The sequence below is a fragment of the Benincasa hispida genome, chromosome 6, assembly GCF_027475165.1.
Source record: "Benincasa hispida cultivar pf3 chromosome 6, pf3_genome.v1.1, whole genome shotgun sequence".
Classification (NCBI taxonomy): Eukaryota; Viridiplantae; Streptophyta; class Magnoliopsida; order Cucurbitales; family Cucurbitaceae; genus Benincasa; species Benincasa hispida.
In genome coordinates, this window is record NC_143483.1 from 26,908,005 (window position 1) to 26,930,403 (window position 22,399).

General features: G+C 34.0%; 1 protein-coding gene across 1 annotated transcript; it reads left to right on the forward strand.

Annotated features, from left to right (window-relative positions):
* Nucleotides 1-777: 777 nt before the first annotated feature.
* Nucleotides 778-3,035, forward strand: LOC120079237 (putative F-box protein PP2-B12). The gene is made up of 3 exons (XM_039033399.2): nt 778-1,192; nt 1,771-1,889; nt 2,185-3,035. Exons 1-3 carry the CDS (start codon nt 881-883, stop codon nt 2,714-2,716), a joined length of 963 nt encoding a protein of 320 aa, XP_038889327.1. The 5' UTR covers nt 778-880; the 3' UTR covers nt 2,717-3,035.
* Nucleotides 3,036-22,399: the final 19,364 nt, after the last annotated feature.

Here is a 22,399-nt window from a genome sequence, read left to right on the forward strand (position 1 = left end):
ATTTTATACGGTACCCCACATGTATGAATATTTATTAAAAAGAGTGAAGGAAAAAAAATGTGGCATGATATAGAAATAAAGTTTAAATGCTAATTTGTCTCTATATTTTCAAATTTAGTTCATTTTCGTCTTTATACTTTTAAAATGTTCATCTTAGTCCTTATACTTTCAACTTTCATTCATCTTGGTCTCTGTATCTTCAAAATGATCATTTTGGTCTTGTATTTTCAAAAAGTGACCATTTTGGTCCAATCATTTTTCATTTCAAAATGTTCATTTTGGTTATTATACTTCAATAGTCACATTTTGAAAGTTCAAGGACCAAAATGAACCAAAGTTGAAAGTAAAAGAATCAAAACAAATATTTTGAAAATTCGAGAACCAAAATTAACCAAAGTTAAAAGTATGAAGACTAAAATAAACATTTTACACCGACCAAAATAGTATTTAAACCTAAAAATAATATAAGATCAACAAATATCTACAAATCATTTAAAATTGTCAACCCACACCATTTTTTTTCCGATAGTCAACTAATTAACAGTAATGATTGTTTATAATTAGTTTCGAAACGTAAGAGATTAAAGTGTCACTTTTAAAACTTTAGACATCAAATATGTTTGATCGATTCGATTCTCGACCTCACATGTTTTGATTTGAATATTTTAATAAGAAAGAGAGTAAGGGAAAGGATGGTTGGGAAAGCAGAAACAAACAGAGGAGAACCGACATTTTCTACTTTTAATTTCAATTACCAAAGAGTTGTTCAAACACATACCCCAACCTTAACCGCTAAGCTATCATTTCCCCTTTTCCTCTTTCTTTCTTTCTTTCTATAAAAGCCCTTTTTCTCTCAATCCATAAACACACACAACACAAAATGGCTAAACCAAAACCCACCGCTGTCTCCGCCGCCTCCGGCACGGCGCTCGACTTCTCCGCCTTGCCTGAAGGTTGCATCGCTCATATACTCTCCTTCACTTCTCCTCAAGACGTGTGCCGCTCCGCCTCTGTTTCTTCCACTTTCCGATCCGCCGCTGATTCCGACGCGCTTTGGGACCGCTTTCTCCCGCTCGATTACGCCGCTGAAATTTCTCATGCTGTTTCCCAGATTTTTCCTTCTTTTGCTTCTAAGAAACAGCTCTATCTCCATCTTTGCCGCTTCCCTGTACTAATCCACGGCGGTGCTAAGGTGAAGTTTCATCTCTACCGACCTTAATTTGTCAATGGAAATGCACTTAAATCTTTATGTTTAGTGATTTGAAATTCTTTGATTTGGTTGATGAATTATTGCGTTGGGATTCTCATGCTGCCCATCTTCTTGAGATTAACGACGCTGATTCTTATGCGATTGTTTGTTTTGTTTTGTTCTGTCTTATTTTATTGAGGAAAATTGGGAAGATATTTGGAAATATTTGGTTTGTTTCTTACACTTCATTGTTAAAAACAGATGTTTTGATTTGAAAAGCATGATTTCAAATTGTTAATGATGATGATGTGGAATTGTGTTTGATGTTAGTGTTTGTTTTGGCTTCTCTTTTGAATTCATAGTTCTGAGAGAGAGAGAGGGGGGGGAGAAGGAGGGAGGAACTATATTTTTTCCTCCACCTTCCCTTGGTTGACTTTTGTTTTTGCCTTTATTTAGAGTGGAATTCTTTCCCCTTCTTTTCTTTTAAAGGGTCACTTTTCATTTTGTATTCAACGCACTTTTTCTTTTTTGCAACAGTGACCAAATTTCTAATGTTGGGGTTTTCATGTATTTGATTTCAGAGCTTTTCATTGGACATAAAGACAGGGAAAAAATGCTACATGATCTCTCCAAGAGAGCTTTTAATTGTTTGGGGTGATGTTCCTAGGTATTGGAGGTGGACTTCTCCTCCTGAAGCAAGGTAAACTTTCTCTCAGTTTGTTCATAATTTAGTTTAGAATCACTTCTTAGAGTTGATTTTTGAGTGAAATTCGTTTTCCATGCCTCGAACATAGAGATCATACAAGATTGCATATTCCTATCTGTAATTCTTAGGAGAATGTTTCTTTTTATTTGCTAAAAACACTTATTGTTGCTATTTCAAAGGTCACATTAGGTAAAAGTTTTGAAAATGTGGAGTGAAGATTTGTAAGTGTGTAATGTTTTTAATGATAATGTTGAGGCATATTATTTGATGATGAATTGTAACAAAACAGGTTTGGGGAGGTAGCAGAGCTGGTGTGTGTGTGTTGGCTTGAAATCAGGGGCAAGATAGAGACAGAGATGCTGTCTCCAGGCACATTATATGCAGCCTATTTGGTATTCAAGCCCACAACTTCCAACTATGGCTTCCAACATCAGCCTGTCGAGGTCGCTGTTGGCCTTGTCGGTACCGAAACTCCGAAGCAAACTGTATATTTAGATGTTGTAGATAGAGAATGGCGACAACGCAACCCAATTGTGCCTAGAGGCTTCAGCCTCTTCAACCTCGGCAGACGTCGCATCATTGGCACGCAAGTATCCATGCCTCCTGAAATCACCAGGAACGACACTCCTGCAGTGGACTGTGGTCGCAGCATCCCTAAGGAGAGGGAGGACCGATGGCTGGAGGTTCAAATTGGTGAATTCTTCATCGATGGGGTTAGCGGGGAGCTCGAGATGAGCGTGTTGGAGGTCAAGGGTGGCCATTGGAAGGGGGGTTTGCTTGTTCAGGGAATTGAAATCAGGCCAAAAGCTTTGAAAACTTAATTATAGAAGAAGAAAAGGAGTTCTTTGGTTCTTTGGTTTTTTGTGTTCTTTACTTAAATGGTACTGTAATAGTGAGAATTCAAGATGGAGAAAATCCATTCCATGTGTACATTTTTGAGAGCTGCTTCTTGTCTTGGAATTTTTGAGGCTATATTGGTATCATTAGCTACAGTAAGAAATGGAGACCAATAGATTTGGAAGGATTAGTTAGATCATGTGATATGATGATGTCTTTCTTCTTCTCTGTTAAGCATAGATTGTGAAACATTTGTAAATATGAATTATCGGAAATGCAACTTTGTGCATACATTATGCTAAACTCTTTTGACTTCTGATGCCCCACCTGAAATGGTTGGTTTTGATTTCATTCTCGTGGTTTGTATGTCAGCATATTTTTAAAATTAAAATAAAATCCTTAGTGTGAGCTTCTTGAGTATTATAAAATAAGTTAAATATAAATTAAGTTTTCTGGTAAAGATGAGAAGCAAAACGGCCCACAATGAATAATATTAAAATAAAATAATTAAAGGAAATTATGAAGGCAAGTTATGAATTTTATGGAAATTTCTCCTAATTAGGACGTAGTCTTACATAGATATCAAACATAAATAATTACAATAGTCAACCTGAAGAATGACATAATATGGAAAAATAAAAGAGTGACAAATGATTTTTAGGACACTAAGCATTAGACATTTATTTTTTGTAATATATATAATATTTTCTCTTAAATGTCCATTATATATGAGATATCTCCTTAAAATCTTATTAGGAAAAAACCCAATAAGAAAAAAATCTTACCGAAGGAAAAAAGTACATATTTTATATAATTTAATAATCTTAAAAGAATATAATATATTTTCTCCCTCTCATGAAAACGTCACTTGATCTTTGAATCGCCGCATTTTAATTTTATGTACCAATTTTTCAAAAGTTGTAGTAAGTAATGCTTTTGTAAATAAGTCGGTCAGGTTATCCTTCAAACAAATTTGTTGTACAGTGATGTCGCCATTTTCTTCGAGATCATGAGTGTAGAAAAGATTTGGTGAAATATATTTTGTTCTATCTCTTTTAATATATCATCATTTGATTTGGGCTATACATGCCATGTTATCTTCGTATAATATCATCGGAGCATTTTTACTAGAAGACAAACCACGTGTTTTATGAATGTGTTGAATAATTAATCTTAGTCATATACATTCTTGACTAACCTCATGAATTGCAAGAATTTCAACATGATTTGAGGAAGTGATCGTTATGGTCTGTTTCACTGATCACCAAGATATAGGAGTTCCTCCACATGTGAATAAATAACATGTTTGAGATCTAGTTTTGTGTAGAACAGATAAATATCCAAAATCTACATAACCAACTAGATCAAAATTTGATTTATTTGAATAAAATAAACCCATATCAATCATTCTTCGGAGCTAACGAGTATATACTTAATTCAATTTCAATGTCATTTCGTTGGAAAAGAACTGTATCTAGCTAATTTGAATGGGGAGCCTTAAAATCAGATCTATTCGGCTTTCGCAGGTAGGCAGCTTTCCAGCCCATCTTTATATGTTCATTTTGATGAAACTCATGCTAAACTAAAAAAGAAAGAAGAGAAAGAACTTGGAGTTGGCGAGGCATCAGGAGAAGACTTCACTACAGCACTAACTACTTGGAAGGGAAGTCAGTCTTCGAGTTGCAATAGACTGATCTTTCAACCTTTTTCCAACCCGGAGTGAGTCTGTCCAAAGAAGCTCTTAAGAAGCGGAGTTTCACTCGACAAAAAAGGTTTGGACTGAAGACGGAGAAGAACGAAGATCGACTGACTTCTAGTTGCATCGGATCTAGAGATCTGTTGCCAGTTCCGATAGAATGCAATATCTGGTCTTGTATTATTAGCAAGATAAGTGCACCAATTATACTAAGATATGATACTTCAGGATCAAGAAGTTCTTCATTATCATCTAGAGGTTGAAATATATATTTCTTTACGTCCAGTGAACGAACTTCCATTGGAATGTTTAATGGATGTACTTTGTCCAAATAGAATATTTTCAAAACTTTTCTTGTATAAATTGCCTGATGAGCAAATATCTCATCTACTAAATGCTTAATTTGCAAGTCAAAGCAAATTTTGTTTTTTCCAAGATTTTTCAACTCAAATTATTTCTTAAGATATTTTATTGTCTTTGAAAGCTTTTTGGGAGTTCCAATTATATTTAAATTATCAACATATACAATTACAATAGCAAATCCCGACTGTGATTTCTTTATAAAAACACACAAACATATTGGATTATTTTGATATCATTCATTCAAAAAATATCCACCCAGGCGATTGTATCACATTTGTCATCATTGATTCAATCCACATAGTGATCTTTGTAACTTTATTGAATATAATTCTCGAGAACTTGACTTATTTGTTTCAAGTATCTTAAATCCTGTTGAGATTTTCATATAAATATCATTATCAAGAGATCTATATAAATATGTTGTGACTACATCCATAAAGTGCATGTCCAGACTTTCATACACAGTCACACCAATTAAATATCTTAATGTTAATTGCATCCACCACTAGAAAATATGTCTCCTCATAATTAATACCAGTTCTTTGTGAAAAATCTGGTGCAACTAGTCTTACTTTATATCTTGTGACCTTATTATTTTTATTTCTTTTTCTCACAAATACCCATTTGTATCCCACAAGTTTGACAACTTCTGGTGTTCGAACTACTAGTACAAAAATTTGATGTTTTGAAAGTGAGTTTAATTATGCCTTGATTGTTTCTTTCCACTGTAGCCAATCTTTTCTATCTCGACATTCTTCAACTGATTTTGGTTAAGAATCCTCACTTTCAGATATAATATCAAGAGCAACATTATACGCTAAAATGTTGTCAATAACTACATTAGTTCGGTTCCATTTTTTTCATGTCATGATATAGTTTATTGAAATCTCATTATTATCTTTAGGTATTTCGCCTTCCTCATTCGTAATGTCAATTTTTCTTTTTCGAGGATTTTTATCTTTGGAACCCACTGGTCTACCACACTCCTAGCGTGTTTCAAACTCATTAGTGACAACTTATTGTGTTGGGATATCAATTTTCGATGGAACATTTGCCGCTGATATATGTGACTTAGTTACTTTCTTTGCATCTATAAATATATCTTGTAATTAATTTGCTATATTTTGCAAATGAAGTATTTTTTGAACTTCAAGTTCACATTGATCTTATGGATATCTAAATGAAATAATAACGATGTATTCCATGTAATTTTTTTTCCAACTTTTTAATTCTTCCTCCCCATGTTGGAAAATATGTCTCATTAAAATGATAATTGACAAATCTTCCAGTAAATATATCACTCATCAATGGTTCAAGATATTTAATAATGATGGAGAACCAAATCCAACATATATTCCTAACCTCCTTTGAGAACTCATCTTAGTACGTTGTGGTGGAACATTTGGAATATATACTGCACATCAAAAAATTCTCAATAGAAGATATTTGGCTCATGGCCATAGGCTAATTATAATGACGAGTACTTATGATAAACTACTAACCTAATATGTATAAGTGACGCAGAATGCAAAATAGCATGACCCCATACAAATATAGGAAGTGTAGCTCTCATAAGCAACAATAGTTGCAAACGTTTTATAAATGATTCTGTTAAACATTTTATGTATGAACATTAGCTATAGGATGTTCAACACTTATATCAATCGACATACAATAATTATCAAAATCTTGAGAAGTAAATTCACCAGAATTATCAAGATGAATGGTCTTAATTGTTTAGTCAGAAAATTGTTCTCTTAACCTAATTATTTGAGCAAATAATCTTGCAAATGAAAATTTTCGACTTGATAATAGGCACACGTGTAACCATCAATTGGATGCGTCTATTAATACCATAAAATAACTAAATGGTCACTTGGTAGGTTAATAGGTCCACATATATCACCATGAATTCGTTAAAAAAATGCAAATGATTTAGTTCTCACTTTAGTTGGTGATGGTTTAATTATTAATTTGCCTTGAGAGAAAACATCACATGATAATTCATTAGATTGAAGAATCTTCAGGCTCTTCAATGGATGTCCACGTGAATTCTCAATAATACTTCTCATCATTATAGATCCTAGATGACCTAATCGATCATATCAAATTGTAAAAATGTTTGGATTTATGAACTCCAGGTTCATTGTTGCATATGTTTCAATTACTCGTATATGAGTATAATATAATCCATAAGATAAAGTTGTTGGGGTTGATGCCCTAAATCTCGTAGGGTTCTACAGTTTGTAAACATTGTATGAACAAACTTTTATGTGATTAATAATATATGATATTTTTATTCGCTTTGTCTATAAAATATATGATATTTTAGTCGCATTAACCACAAACCAACAAACTAACATCCAAGGTTATCGTTGTAACTTAAACATGTATGTGGAGACATATAGGTGGATCATGCTTAAGTGATGACTTAAATGGTTTGTAGTATATGGATAAGGCTGGGTACCTTATCCTGGTGACACTACGAGTATGACCCGCTTTGTAGGTGTTACAATTGTTGTAAAGTGCTACAAATGATGTGATCCTGATCATTTATGTATTAGATATGCGAGCGGGGATATTCTATACAAAGAAGTTTGTATAAGATCGGACCACGAAATGTTTAGTCTCATTGTATAACACCATTCATAATAGAGACTTTCATTTCACCAAGATGACCATAGGTAACATGACCTTAATCCTGAGTGAGTTGTGAATTCCTGTCTATGAGGGCGGTCCTTTGATTTGTATGGGTGAGAGTGGCCAGATCGCCGACTCAAGAAGCATACCATTTTTGGGATTTGTCTTATTGGGAAGTTGGGAACACAGCTACACAAGATGGAATTCACTCCTTTCTCGAAGTAGGGATAAGGAAATAAATTGCTCCCTTAAGGGCTGATTCCGGGTTTTGAACAATATAACGCTACACCTTTTCCTGGACCGAGAGGGGTTTAGTCACAGTGGGACTATGATCTATAGTTAATTAGAGGGATCAGTGGTACTTAAGGAGTTAGGTGTAACTACAGGGCAAAACGGTAATTTGGCCCAGTTATACTTACAAGCAATTTGTGAAGGGTCATCGTACTGTTAATTGGTTGTATCCAATGGACACAAAAATATATCTGTAGTGCGAATAGTGCAGCTGTCGATCTTTAGTGGAGTGCTTGACAGTTAACAGATGATGGATAATGTAATTAAAAAGTTTAATTAATTATTCATGTACCGTTAGAGCTTCAAGCTACAGGTCCATAAGGTCTCCTTGGTAGCTCAAAAAGGATTTAGTTGAGAATCAGGGTTAATTTAAATTGTTCAAATTAATAAGAGGGAATTTAATTATATATGATATAATTAAATTGATTCAATTATATATGATATAATTGTTATGATGTATTTGATATATTGTTGTTTAATTGGAGGAAATAAATATTTGAATAAGATTCAAATATTTTCTATAAATGTGATTCATAATTGTTAAATTTAATATAAATATGATTTATATTAAATGCCACAAAATAGAAAAAAGAAACTATGGTCATGATACAATATTGAAACTATAGATTATGTGTTATATTGATATAACATATAGTTTAATATAAATAAGATATGATAAGTTAATTATCATATTTAATTATATTAATTATATTAATTAATTCATATTTTCTCTCCAACCACCTTAGTGGGTGGTTAAGTAGTTTTATGGCCAATGGAATAAAAGAATTGATTTTTCTTTTCTTTCTAACGGACACACACTTTGAGAACTACACAATTGGGGCATTTGCTATATGATAGAGAAAAGAACAGAATCGTTCAGTGTTCTTCCTCAGTCTTCTTTCTCCTTCGAACTCAAAAATCACCCTCCTAACCAAAATAGTCAGAGCCCACAACTCCTGGACTCTCTCCTTGAGTATACCGAAGGTTCCTGATGGTTGTGTCTCTTTTTGGTTCATGAAGTTCTTGAAGAAGGTCTTCAAGGTTATTGAGTTCGAGGTTTATGACAGTTCGAGGGTTTTACACGAAGAAACATTCTTCAAAGGTATAATCTCTTGAACTCTTTTTCCTTTAAATAACATGTTGTAATTTGTTTAGAATGCATACCTTAAATGTTTGCTGTAAATTTGTTTTTTTAATCAAAATAGAATTTGGACGATCCGCTTCCGCTCATGGATCTCTTTAAAACGAGTTCCTTCAAAAGCAGGTAACTTTTCCAATATACGTTTTTCATGTGAGACGGTAGAGATAGTATATAGATATTCCACATTATTCTTACTATCAGCCTCAATATGATAACCATTGCAATGTATATCTTTAAAACTGAGTAGATTTCTTTTTCATTGATTAGAGTACAATGCATTATTAACTGTAAATTTTTTCGCTCTAGGAAAAATAATATTTGCTTTTCCAAAACCTTCAATCAAGTTTGCAGATCCTGATATTGTATTTACTTTTGCTTTTAACATTGTCAATTTGGAAAAGTATTTTTTTACATGTAAGTATTGTGTGTGTACTGTCTGCTAGACATAGATATTCTTTGCTCATTTTTAATCATCCAACATATGAAAATGATCCATGTTTCTTCATTACAATAAGAAAAACAACATTTGGAATATACAGAGGTTAATATTAACTAAGAAAAAAAAACATGAAGATAGATAAAAAAAAACAACATTAATAATTCTAGATATTCTCAAAGTCAAAAGAAACACTTGTTGTTCTATCAACTGTGTCGATTTACTCTTCAAGAGATTTAAAAAAGTATACCATCCAAATTTGTCAGATTAGATGGAACAAATATATCATTATCTTGGTCGACACAATTAGCTTCTACATTTTTCCTTTTTTCCTTCAAGGAAACTTTTGATATAGGTCAACTAAATGTTTTGATGTATGACAAGTACGTGACCAATGCCCAATCATACCACATAGGAAGCACTTTTGTTTGTCACCTTTTGAATCCTTATCTTGTGGAACCTTCCTTTATGATCATCATTTCAGTGGTTCTTTTGAAATTTGGATGATTAAAATGACCACCACAAAAAATAATAATGATTTCTTCCTTTGCACGGTCACGAATTCCACCACAACCCTGACCCCGACCAGATTATTAAAATTCACAACATTCACTTCAGGGAATGGTGTTGTTCTAATTGGTCGAGATTCATTGTTCTTCATCAATAACTCGTTATTTTGTTTGGCCACAAGAAGATATGAGATGAGTTCATAATATTTTTTTAGAACTTTTCTCTTGATATTGTTGTTGCAAGAGCATATTCAAGACATGAAAAGTAGAAAATGTATTCTCTAACATATTCACAACAGTAATTTTTTCTTCTCATAACAATAATTTTGAACTAATTTTAAATAATGCGAAATTGTAATCACATACTGATTTAAAATCTAGTAGCCTCAACTGCATTCGCTTATAACGAGGTTTAGGAAGAATAACTGTTTTTTGATCATCTTACATCTCTTTCAAATTATTCCACAAGATATGAGGATCTTATATTGTAAGACACTCCGTTTTCAATCCCTCGTTGAGATTATATCGAAGGAAAACAATAGCTTTTGTTTTTGTTCTGACTGGATGCCATATTTCCTTATTGAATAGTCTTTTTAAGATTCATAGCATCTAGGTGAATTTCAGCACCGAATACCCATGACAAATAGTTATTGCCATTAATGTCAAGGGCCACAAATTCGAATTTCGTAAGGTTTATCATGGTAACACTATCACAAAACATCATATTTATATTAGAAATTTAATATGTACCAAATATGCAAAATAACATTTTATTTATTAATTATTATAAAGAGAAAAAATCGACCTCCCTTTAGGATTTACTTTCAGCGGAGAAACGGCAGGAGCTCGTGTTGAGAACGTGTTGTAAAAATGAAGAGTAAAATGGTGCACAACAGAAATACAGATATGAAGAAAATATAATATTAAAAAAATAATTAAAAAATTCATGAAAGAATATTATAAAATTTATCGAAATTTCTTCCCAATGTGTCCCACTATTTATGGGTCATTTGGTAATTAAGATGCGGTCTTACATAGATACCAAACATGAATAATTACAAGACACATTAACAACATGAAAAATAACACATTAGGAGATGGAAGAGTGATAAATGATTTTTAAGGACACAAAACATTGGACATCTATTTTTATAATATATATATATATAAAATAAGTTTCCGACATTGATTTCACTTATTCTTCTTGTATTTCCAAAAAATTCTCCTCGTATTTCCCAATAAATAAATAAATAAATAACAATATGTTATTTTTCTAAAATTATTTTTGGTGCTCATATTAATTATTATTTTATGGAAAACCAATTTCATTACTTAATACGTCGAATTACGGTAGAGTTTGTCAAAATTCTTAACATAGAAGTGTTGGAAGATACTGGCTGCCCTACCAAAGCTTATCTGCTAATGTTTTAATATTCCTACCTCAGTTGATATGAACGAATAAAGTGGATATGTAATGCCTCTGGAAGTTTCTTATTATTATTATTATTTGACGATTATGAGAGTAGGAGATCGAACTTCAAATCTCAAGATCAATAGTACACGTTAATGTCAATAGAGCTAGGTTCATGTAGGTGAAAGTTTCTTAAACCGAAAAATCCTTAAAATGAAATTCATTCCATTAAAAGTATGTTTAATTGTACCAAGTATCATGATTCAATATTACTTGATTTATTTATTTTTTTCCTTGCGACCCTGTTGAGTATTTAGGATTTAAATATCTGAAATTAAGATAATTAATATTTAAGAGTTGAAATTGTCTGTTGTCTCAGCAAGTTTTACTGTTGAAATTTCAAAATTAAAGAATTGTTAGCAAAATAGTTAGCAAAATTATATCAATGTCTGGGATATCTCAAGTCTCTGTGTTTAACTGTGCATGATAAGTACTCATGTTTAGAAATAAAATAACGTGTTTGTTTTACAACTTTTGTTCATGAGAATTCTATATAATTAATTTACTAGTTAAATTAATGCACTTATAGATTAGAATTAGTACTATTAATATTGTCATAAATAAATCAATTAATTAATTAAAATAAAAAAATAAATATGTTACATTGAAACAATAATTTAATATTAATATTAATATTAAATAATTAGTTTTACTTAAGATAATTCAATAATAAGTATACATTAAATAATTAAATAATAAAAAAAGTTATATTAAATTGTTAAGGTTGGCCTAGAAGTAGTGGGAACATCACAAAAAAGTCAAAGGGCTAAAGGGTCATGGATTGAAACTATGATTTTATTTGGTGTCCATGATGACAATTAATGGACTAAGGTAATCGTTTTCTAGCTTGGGTTTAGGATCTTCCCCTACTTTGATGTATTTATAAGTTTTCGAACCGGATTATTGTATCTACTAGTTTCAATTATGTTTTTAATGAATTATTATCATATTGTCATATGCTTGGAGATGTATGGTTATCACTTTGATTTAATAACAATTCATGATACTTGATTGTATGTTGATCCGTAGGAAGCATTAGGTTTGATTGGCTTGCAAATCGACTAAGATTAATATTGATCCAACCTAGAATTGAAATCAAATGAATGTTTAACTAGGCGCTTAAAAGTTAAATATTCCACCTAAAGTTTCCTAAATTTTAATGTAATTAGAACAACTTGATTTGCATGCTTTTCATCTGATCACTTTGAACTAGTTAGTTGATTAGGACGATTTAATTAGCTTTTCTAATTGAATTGGTTAGGTGTAAGTAATTAATTAATTTTGGTGACGAGAATTCAATGATCGAATACTTTGAAAAGGGAAAAATCCTTTGCAACCTAAACGAGGAAATTTCATTTAACTTATTAAATCTTTTATTTGTACAATTTTTTCTTTTGTAAATCAATCAACTACCAACACTCCCTGCAAACCATTTATTTTGGAAATTCGAAGGTTCCCTATATTCGACACGATCTTGCCACTAAGACTACTTAGTAGTTGAAGTGCTAGATCGTGAATATAAATATCATTTGATCGACTGAAAGTCTCAACAACTTTCTGTCTTCCAAATTGACGTCATTGCCAAGGAGCAAAAAAATTTCTATTTTAGAGGGTTTAGGTTCTTTGTTTGTTCTTTACTTTCTTTGTATGACCCAATCCTCTCAGAATCTAAATTCTTTGTTATATTTCTTGGTAGGGAGGAGAGGAGATGAAGGAGAGAAGTTGGAGAATAGAGAGCTAGAGAAAGATAAATATGTGCATAAGGCACCGAAGAAGAAGAACATTGTGAAGAAGAAATTGAACAAGAAGCGATGGCATAGCTTGAAGAGTGTACTTTGAGGGGCTTCTCAGCCCCTGACCTAACTCAACAACCTCTCTGTATTACCTACCCTGAGATCACAGGTAATTTTGAGTTAAAAAATGGTCTTATTCACTTACTACCTTCTTTTTCTAGACGTGTAGATGAGGATCCACATAAGCACATGAAGGACTTCCATATTGCGTGTGATGGCATGCATCGTCATGGATGATCGAGGAGCAGCTCAATTTACGAGCCTTCTCGTTCTGTTCCAAAGATGACACAAAGGACTGACTCTACTTCTGCCATCAGGGAGTGTCACCATCTGGGCAGATCTAAAGAAGAAGTTTCTGAAAAAATTCTTCCCAATATCTCATGCCGCCTAGAGCAGGAAAGAGATACTCAACATCTTACAAGGACATGAAGAGTCTCTATATGAATATTGAGAGAGATTCAAGTGTCTCACGGTTTTTTCAATTATCAGATCCCAGACCATCTCCTAATTACTTCTATGAGGGATTATTGCAGTAAGATAAAAAAAAATATTGATGCAATTGCATGTGGTTCATAGGTTAATAAGACCTTTTCTAAGGCGAAGACGTTGATTTCCACCATGGTTGAGAATAACCAGTAGTTCGGGACTTGAGATCGTATCACTCAGACACCATATCTTCACAAGAGGTAAGTGAATTTAGAGTTGAAATTGCTAAGTTATCTACTCTTGTGAAATAGGTTTGTTAAGCAAAGACTCAGCAGCCCCAAGGGCCTATTTGAGGTGAATTATACTGGGAATCAGCAAGGCGATCATATGTACAATTACAATCGATGGGAAAACTAGGGAAACTAGGGCCAAAGTAGCTCCCGTATGCCTTTGGAGGACATGGTGGAAATCTTAGCAGAATCCACCATCCAGAAAAATCAGGAGCTGTTCCAGTAGATCACCTTCACCCACATGCAGAGTATGACCACCTAAATCTCCTAACTGGCCGACGTGGTCAGCAGGCTGGACACTCAGTATGGGAAGCTTCCTTCTCAACCCATGTCCAGTGTGTGTAATGTGAATGCCATCTCTACTGTGAGCTGCATTAAGAGCTCATCGACTTCTGATTTAGAGTTAGTGATTGAGCCAGTTGCGGTTGTGGATTTTGAAGAAAAGATGAGTTCTTGCTAATAAGACATGGGGCAAGTTTTGATCCATCACTTGATTTTAATTCTTGTGAGCTTGTTGTTCCTTTCCCTAACAAGGTTTCTGTTACTAAGGAAGGTGTGCACAAGGAGAAGGTGCACTCTATGTGAGTTTTCTGATGGCAAGAGCCCTCTTGGAAAAGGCAAGAAAATTTAGGTTGAGGTTCCTACTGAGAAAAAGAAAGAAGAGATGGTCAAACACGAGATAGCTTTGCCAGGTAATCTTCCTGTTAAGCATGACGACCCAACTACATTTTCTATGTCCTATCTAATAGGTACCAGAAAATTTGAGCATGCTGTATTTGTTGGGGATGATGCCCTAAAGTTTCGTGTCCTGTAGTTTGTAAACACAGTTTTGTACGAACACTTATGATGTATAATATATGATATTTTCTTCACTACTTGTCTTGTAATATTATATGTTTTATTTGCTTTACCACAAACCAATAAACTAAAATACCTGGTTATCATTATGTAATTTAAGCATGTAAGTGATGATATACAAGTGGATCATGTCTTAAATGATAACCTAAATGGTATGTAGTATATGGATATAGAAGGGGTACCTTATCCTGGTAACGCTATGGATACGGCCCACTTTGTGGAATGATTACAAGTGTTGTGACTATTGGGATTAATGTCCTAATTCACCCGGAGTCTCATTGTTTGTAATTATACACATTGTTTTATGAATAAAATAACTGTTATTTCATTCTGACATTTACTCATATCCAATAAACAAAGCTCCATGGTATCTTATGTAAATTTAAGCATGCATATGTGATATACAAGTGGATCATGCCTTAAGTGATAGCCTAAATAGGTCTGTCGTATAAGGATTAAGGTGAGATACTTGATCCTGGTGACACCACGGATACGGCTCGCTTTGTAGAGGTTTGCAAGTGTTGTAAACTACTACAGATGGTAGATCCTGACCATTCATGTGAAGACATATGAGCGGGGGTGTCTTATACAAAGAGTTTGTATAAGACTAGACCACGAGATAACTACTCTGTATATAACGTCGTTGATATTGGAGACTTACATCTCATCTAAACGACCATAGGTGACATGACATCAATCCTGAGTGTTTTGGGAATTCCTGCCTTTGAGGGCGGTCCTTTGATTAGTATGGATGAGAGTGGCCAGATTTCCAACTCAACATGCCTACCTTATTGAGACTTGTCTGATTTGGGAGTTGGGAACTCAATACACAAGATGAAATTCACTCATTCCTCGAAGCAGGGATAAGTAGATAGATTGCACCCTTAAGAGCTGATTTTGGGACTTGAACATAGTGGCCACAGCTTCTCTTTGGAAGAGAGGACTCAGTCATAGTAGAACTATGAATTATGTTAATTAGAGGATTTAGTGGTAGTTAAGGGGTTAGATGTAACTAGAGGGGCATAATGGTTATTGGCCGAGCTGTACTTACGAGCGATCTGTGAAAGTTTGTCGCACTGTTGATTGGTTAAGATGAACATATAATATATTGTGGTAAGAAGAGTTTAACTATCGGGCTTTAGTGGAGTGCCTGACAGTAAACGGATGGTGGATTCTGTGACTAAAGAGTTTAGTTAGTTATTCACGTATCGTTGGAGCTTCGAGCTACAGGTCCATAGGTCCCCTTGATAGCTCAATGGATTCAAGTTGAGGATTAGTTCTTGGTGTTGATTTGAAATGTTCAAATTGACAAGAGGTAATTCGATTATATATGATATGGTCAGTATGGTGTATGAGATACATCAAGTAGAGGATTAATGTAAATGAGATTTACATTAAGTGCCATAGAATAGAAAAAGAGCTATGGTTTATATGTTTCATGAGATGAAATATTAAAACTATAGGTTATAAATATATTATGGTAAGTTAGTTATCATTTATATTTATAATAATATTAATTATTGGATAATTATCTCTTTTTCTATAATAACCAATTGAGTGGGAGGTTATTGGTGGTTTTATGGTAACCGTGAGATAAAAAGAAAAATGTTTTCCTAATTTTAGTAATGTTTTTAGTAAGAAAAGAAAAAAAAAAGGAGATTTCCAATCTTGGAAAATTCTCACGGAGAAGTTGTCAAGTAAATCAGATTTACTAAGCGACAACTTGGAGTTAGCTAAACGATCATTGAGTGTTAGTACACGATAGACACTCAGCTAGACGATGAGCTAAACGATCGCATAGCTTTTACTAGACGATCACATAGGTTTTCCTAAATGATTGGGCATCGACCTATACGATAGGTTGTTCTATCTCCCATTTGCTCAATTGTTTACACGATTGTGGTTCCTCTGGTTTTCTGCCTCAAACCAAGTCCACACAGAGCCCACCCTCTGAATTCTCACACAAAGAATATCAAGGTAACCTTATTGGTGGTTTCATACTTAACTCGACATTGTCGAGGTTCTGTGGAGGCCGTTCGCAGAGTTCGGGGTGTTCGTGAGTTTAATGATCGCTTAGTTTGAATGCGCGGTGTTCGTGCTGTGTAGCGGTCATGTTGGATGAACGTTCGTGTGTTGTTGTGTTACTGTGATCGAGCGTTCGTGATCAAGGAACTTGAAGATAAGTCTTCAAAGGTTTGTCAGTTCTGTCCCTTGATCATGTATTATAAGCATACTGTAATTTCTATTTTACGCATAACCATATGTTTCCGTTTATGATTATAATTGTCATGTTCATATACGATTGAAATTTGGAAAGATCATTCCATTGCTTATGGAAATTCTCGTGTTCGATTTCCTTCAGTAACTTGCTACAGATGGTCTGATCCTGATCATTCATGTGGGAATGTACGAGCAGGGGTGCCCTATACAAAGAGTTTGTATAAGATCTGACCACGAAGTGTTAACGTCTTGTTATATAACGATGTTCATGACAAAGACTTCACTTCACTAGGATGACCATAGATAACATGACCTCAATCCTGAGTGAGTTGGAAACTCCTGCCTTTGAGGGCGGTCCTTTGATTTGCATAGGTGCGAGTGGCCAGGTCGCTGACTCAAACCTACCACTTTGGGGATTCGTCTGATTTTGGAGTTAGGAACTCAGCTACACAAGATGGAATTCACTCCTTGCCTAAAGTAGGGGTAAGTAGATAGATTTCTCCCTTAAGGGCTAATCCTGGGGCTTGAATGATGTGACGACACACTTCTTCTCATGGCCCGAGAGGTGTCCACACATAGTAGGACTATGTTGTATTGTTCATTTGAGGGATCAGTGGTACTTAAGGATTTAGATGTAACTACAGGGGCAAAATGGTAAATTGGCCCAGCTGTACTTACGAGCATTTGTGAAGGGTTATCGTACTCATGATTGGTTATATCCGATGGGCACAGAAATATATCTGTGGTAAGAAGAGTTCAGCTGTCGGTCTTTAGTGGAATGCTTGCAGTTAACAGATGGTGGATCTCGTGGCTAAAGAGTTTAGTCAGTTATTCATGTACCGTTAGAGCTTCGAGCCATAGGTTCATAAGGTCCCATTGGTAGCTCAATGGATTCAATTTGAGAATAAGTTTTTGGGTCAGTTTGAAATGTTCAAATTGACAAGAGAGAGTTCGATTATATATGATAAGATTGAACTGGTTAATTATATATGATATGATTGACTTTATATATGGATACATTAATTGGAGGAAAATGGATATAAATATGATTTATATCTAGTGGAGGAGAAAACACTATGGTTTATATATGATATTAAACTATAGGTTAATAAATATAATATGATTATATTGATTATTTTTAATTGGACAATTATAAGATAATTGTACCACGTTTTCTCCGTAACCACGCGTTAGTGGGAAGTTTGATTTAGTTTTCATATTTGAAGGATAAAATGAAAATTGTTTTCATTTTGCAAGAGATCACGGAATTCGCTCAAGAGTAGTGTATTGCCTATAGCTTAGTAAATTGAGAGACTATACGGTAGCTCGAACTTACTACTCGATCGCATACACGCGCACACATCTTCTAAACGATCGCCTATGTTTCTCTAAATGATTGTCTAGCGTCTGAGCTTTTACTAAACGATCATATAGACGATCGCTGCCTTTTTCCTACACGATCATGTACTTCATCTAAGTGATTAAGCATTTTGTCTATACGATAGACTAAGCTTTCTCCCACTTGCTTGATCGTTGTATACAATTTTCATTCCTCCTCCCCTCTACCAAATCTGAATAGAGCCCACTCTTTGGATTCTCACACTGAGAATACTAAAGGTTCCGAGTGGTAATGTCGTCTGCATCTTCCTTTTGTTCATATGGGACCGTTCGTGGTAGACGACTGGTAGTGTTGGTGAACGATAGCTTGATGTTCCACGTAGAGCGAGAGCACCGTTCCTTGGAGAGAGCGAGATTTGTTGTGAAGAAAGATTCTTCGACTGGTATGTATTCGTTTTCTTGTTATTTAATATTAAATGATGAAGATAATTTATAGTTTGATGCATATCTGTATGTTTGAATGCAATATGGTAATTCTGTCACAATGTCTTTGGAAATATCTGCTTCCGCTCAGAGGCACTCTTGTATAAGAGTTCCTCTATTATTAAATTTAGGGTCAACTATAAATGTCATGTCTGCTCCTGTTTTCTATGATTTTCAGTCTCATATTCTGCACTATAATGACATTTTAGTGCAGTTACCTGATCTGTCTTTGATTGGGCAATTAGGACTAGTTAAGGATGTTTTGGATGGTGTGAATGACTTGAATGCTTCTTCCCTTCCTTTTGATTTCTCAGTTTTGTTAGAGAAACCCTTTCTTGAAACAACTAAGGGTGTCATGATGTGAATAAAGGGTCTTTGCAAATTGAATAGGGAGGTAAAATTGAAATTTTTTTTGATGATTGACACTCCCATTACCATTAATCTTATTTGTTTTAGTACTCATTTTTTGCAGGATAGTAGCCATCCTCCTAAGTGGGGGGTGGGAGACGATGATTTGGCAGTTTTTGATGAATATGGCTGGTGAAGCCGAGTTCGGTTGAGCATAACGACCTTAAACAATTGCACTACCTAGAGGCAGCCATGATTTACATTCTTTACTGCTTTCTTAGTTTAGGTTTCTTTTATGTTTTTTTTTTTAATTTTACCGAGCTTAATCTTTTCAATATTTCTTGATATTTAGGTTTTTGTAGCCCAATGAGAAGATGAAGAGAATCATATTTTTAGATCAGTCAGATATCACCACCATCCAGTGCGTCAAAGTTTAGGGAAGTTTTCTGTTTCCGTTGCATTTGTCCCTTGTTTTTATCTTTTTAACACATTGGGAAGAACGTTAAATTTTAAGTTGGGAGTGAGGGATGTCTGTGTTCTGCCTGGAGCCCTTGAGCATCTAAGCTCGGATTTCTTGTTTGTGTACTTTACATGCATGTTTACTCATGTTGTGTGGTTCGTTATGATGACTACTTTATGACATACTCCTTTGTGATTTGTCTTGCACAAGATGATATTGAGATGAATAATCATGACTTTTAGCCATTTGTAAAATTTTTTCTTACTTTTCATGCACGTTTAAGTTCTTTGTCTGTTTATATTAGGTCTTGCATGCTTATAATTGTATTACCTCGTATTTTTGTTGTCACTTCGATAGGCTCCACTGATTAGATAGTGTCTTGCATGATAGGTTGTAATATAATACTGAGGAGAAAATGATTTATATGTCTGCTTGAAAATTCTGTTGAATAAACTTTGCATTGAACTTGTAATGTCATGCATGACTAGGGATAGAAAGAGCTACCTTTACTGTGATTAGTTAGGACACTTGCGAGAAAAGAGTGAGTATAGTTCCCTACAGTGATGTGTGAAAACTAATGCCTCTAGGTAAAACAAATGCAAGTTTAGGGATTCCTAGAAAATTTTCAAGCACGTTAGTTGACATATTGCCATCTTGATTCTTTTGATGCTTGATAGTTAGTGCTTGAGCTAGTGTAAGAAAAAAACGAATTGAGAGCTATTTAAAGCTTTTTTAGTTGTTAGAACTTAATTAGGATGGCTTTGAACTCACTCTTGCATGAATAAGTTTAGAATTAGTTTTAAATCGTGCTTCATTGATTGATTATGAGTTGATTGCATTGTTGAGTATAAGTTAAATCTTAGTGGACTATTGAAACTGAAGTAATGAACCATGTAATTTGAGTGAGTATATATGTGTGTGACTGTGTGCTTTATTCTACATTGCTCGAGAACGATTAAGAATTAAGTTGGGGGTATTTGATAGTACTGAAAATGTGCTATCTTGTCCCGCTTTATTCGAGATTGTTCCAGGATTTTATGTGTCTATTTAGTTATTTTGTAGGTTTCGAGCACGTTAAGGGCAAAACTAGTGACAAAATAAAGCTAAAACGAGCTAAAATAGAGCCAAATTGCATCAATTGAAAAGAAACAATGAAAAATTACAAATTTACCCCTGTCTTCCCAGCGTCGCGGTGCCCCACTGCACCACGCTCAGCCCTGTAAAGGCAGAATGCTCATTATCTATAAAAAGCACACAGCGCTGCGACGTTGTCCTAGAGTGTTACGACGCTCCAAACCTCATCCCGATTTTATAAATAGTTCTTTTAGCCGCCTAGATCAACTCTCTTTGATTCCAACTGAACTAATGATGATTTCTCTCTCTTTTCTCCATCTTTTTGGTCAGTCTATGTTCCTAAACAAATTTTAATGTCCATGATGTCAATTATGGGCTAAGGTAATCGTTTTCTAGCTTGGGTTTAGGATTTTCCCTACTTTGATGTACTTGTGAGTTTTTGAACTGATTATTGTATCTGTCGGTTTAAATTCTATTTTTAATGAATTATTATCTTATCGTTGTACGCTTGTAGATGTATGGTTATCACTTTGATTTAATATACAATTTGTGACACTTGATTGCATATTAATCCGTAGAAAGCATTAGGCTAGGTTGGCTTACAAATCGATTAAGATTAGTATTGATCCAACCAACATAGAATTGAACCAAATGGATGTTTAACTAGGTGCTTGAAAGTTAAATATTCCATCTAATGTTCCCAAGATCTCAATGCAGTTAGAACAACTTGATTTGCATGTTTTTCATCTAATCACTTTGGACTAGTTAGTTGATTAGGACGTTTAATTAGCTTTTCTAATTGAATTGGTTAGGTGTAAGCAATCAATTAATTAATTTTGGTGATGAGAATTTAATGATCCAATACTTTGAATAGGGAAAACTCCGTTGCAACCCAAGCTAGGCATTTTCATATAATTTATTAAATATTTAATTTGTGCATTTTATTCTTTTGCAAATCAATAAAATTCGAAAACCCTCCCCCTTGTTATATTTAGGTTGCAAACCATTTATTTGAGAAATTCGAAGGTTCCCTGTGTTCGACCTGGTCATATCACTAAGACTACTTAGTAGTTGAAGTGCCAGATCACGATTATAAATATCATTTGATTGACTAAAAGCCTTGACAACTTTCTGTCTTCTAACATCACTGCCTATCATCTTCAAATGATGGAAAAATCGATGTAATTAATAGGACAATGGTAATTATGTTTAGGACTATAATAGATAGAAACACCAAAACTTGAAAGAATAGTCTACCATTCATCAAATTTGTACATCATTTAAGATTGTGTATGGGTTTAAGCAAATCATATACAAACTCAATTTAATTATAATTAGATCTGGTTAAGGCCAAATAAGCATAAACTTAATTTAAGCCACTTAGGTAGATTTAAACAAAGAAGAACAAAGAAAACAATTCTTATGTTTAATATGTCCCATGATATATATTCAATTACAATTAAGATGGTACTTTTCCTTTTGTGTGTTTTATTTTTGTCTGAAGGGGAGAGGGAGTTTGTAACGACCCGACCCCCTAGTACTAGGCCGTTACTAAACATATGCATGCATGGAAGTTAAAACAACATCCTTTTATAGTGAAATAAATGGTAAATAAATAAATCAAACTCAAAAGACCTTAATTAAATTCAGATATTAAAAACAGACGATAGGTATCCATAAATCATAAATGATAATAAATAGGTCTGAAAACAAATCTTAATAGTAAATTTCAAACATCAAATTGAAAGTTGAAAAACATGGAAAGAAATCTAAATATTATGAGTGGAAGCATAAAACTGGTCCCCAGTGGTTCGTTCAAGGATTCCTCTT

Excerpts from the sequence above, each read along its gene's own strand:
- LOC120079237 (XM_039033399.2), top strand. The coding sequence starts at position 881 with ATGGCTAAACCAAAACCCACCGCTGTCTCCGCCGCCTCCGGCACGGCG. Across the intron at positions 1,193-1,770 it reads TAATCCACGGCGGTGCTAAG|AGCTTTTCATTGGACATAAA; the intron begins GTGAAGTTTCAT and ends ATTTGATTTCAG. Across the intron at positions 1,890-2,184 it reads ACTTCTCCTCCTGAAGCAAG|GTTTGGGGAGGTAGCAGAGC; the intron begins GTAAACTTTCTC and ends GTAACAAAACAG.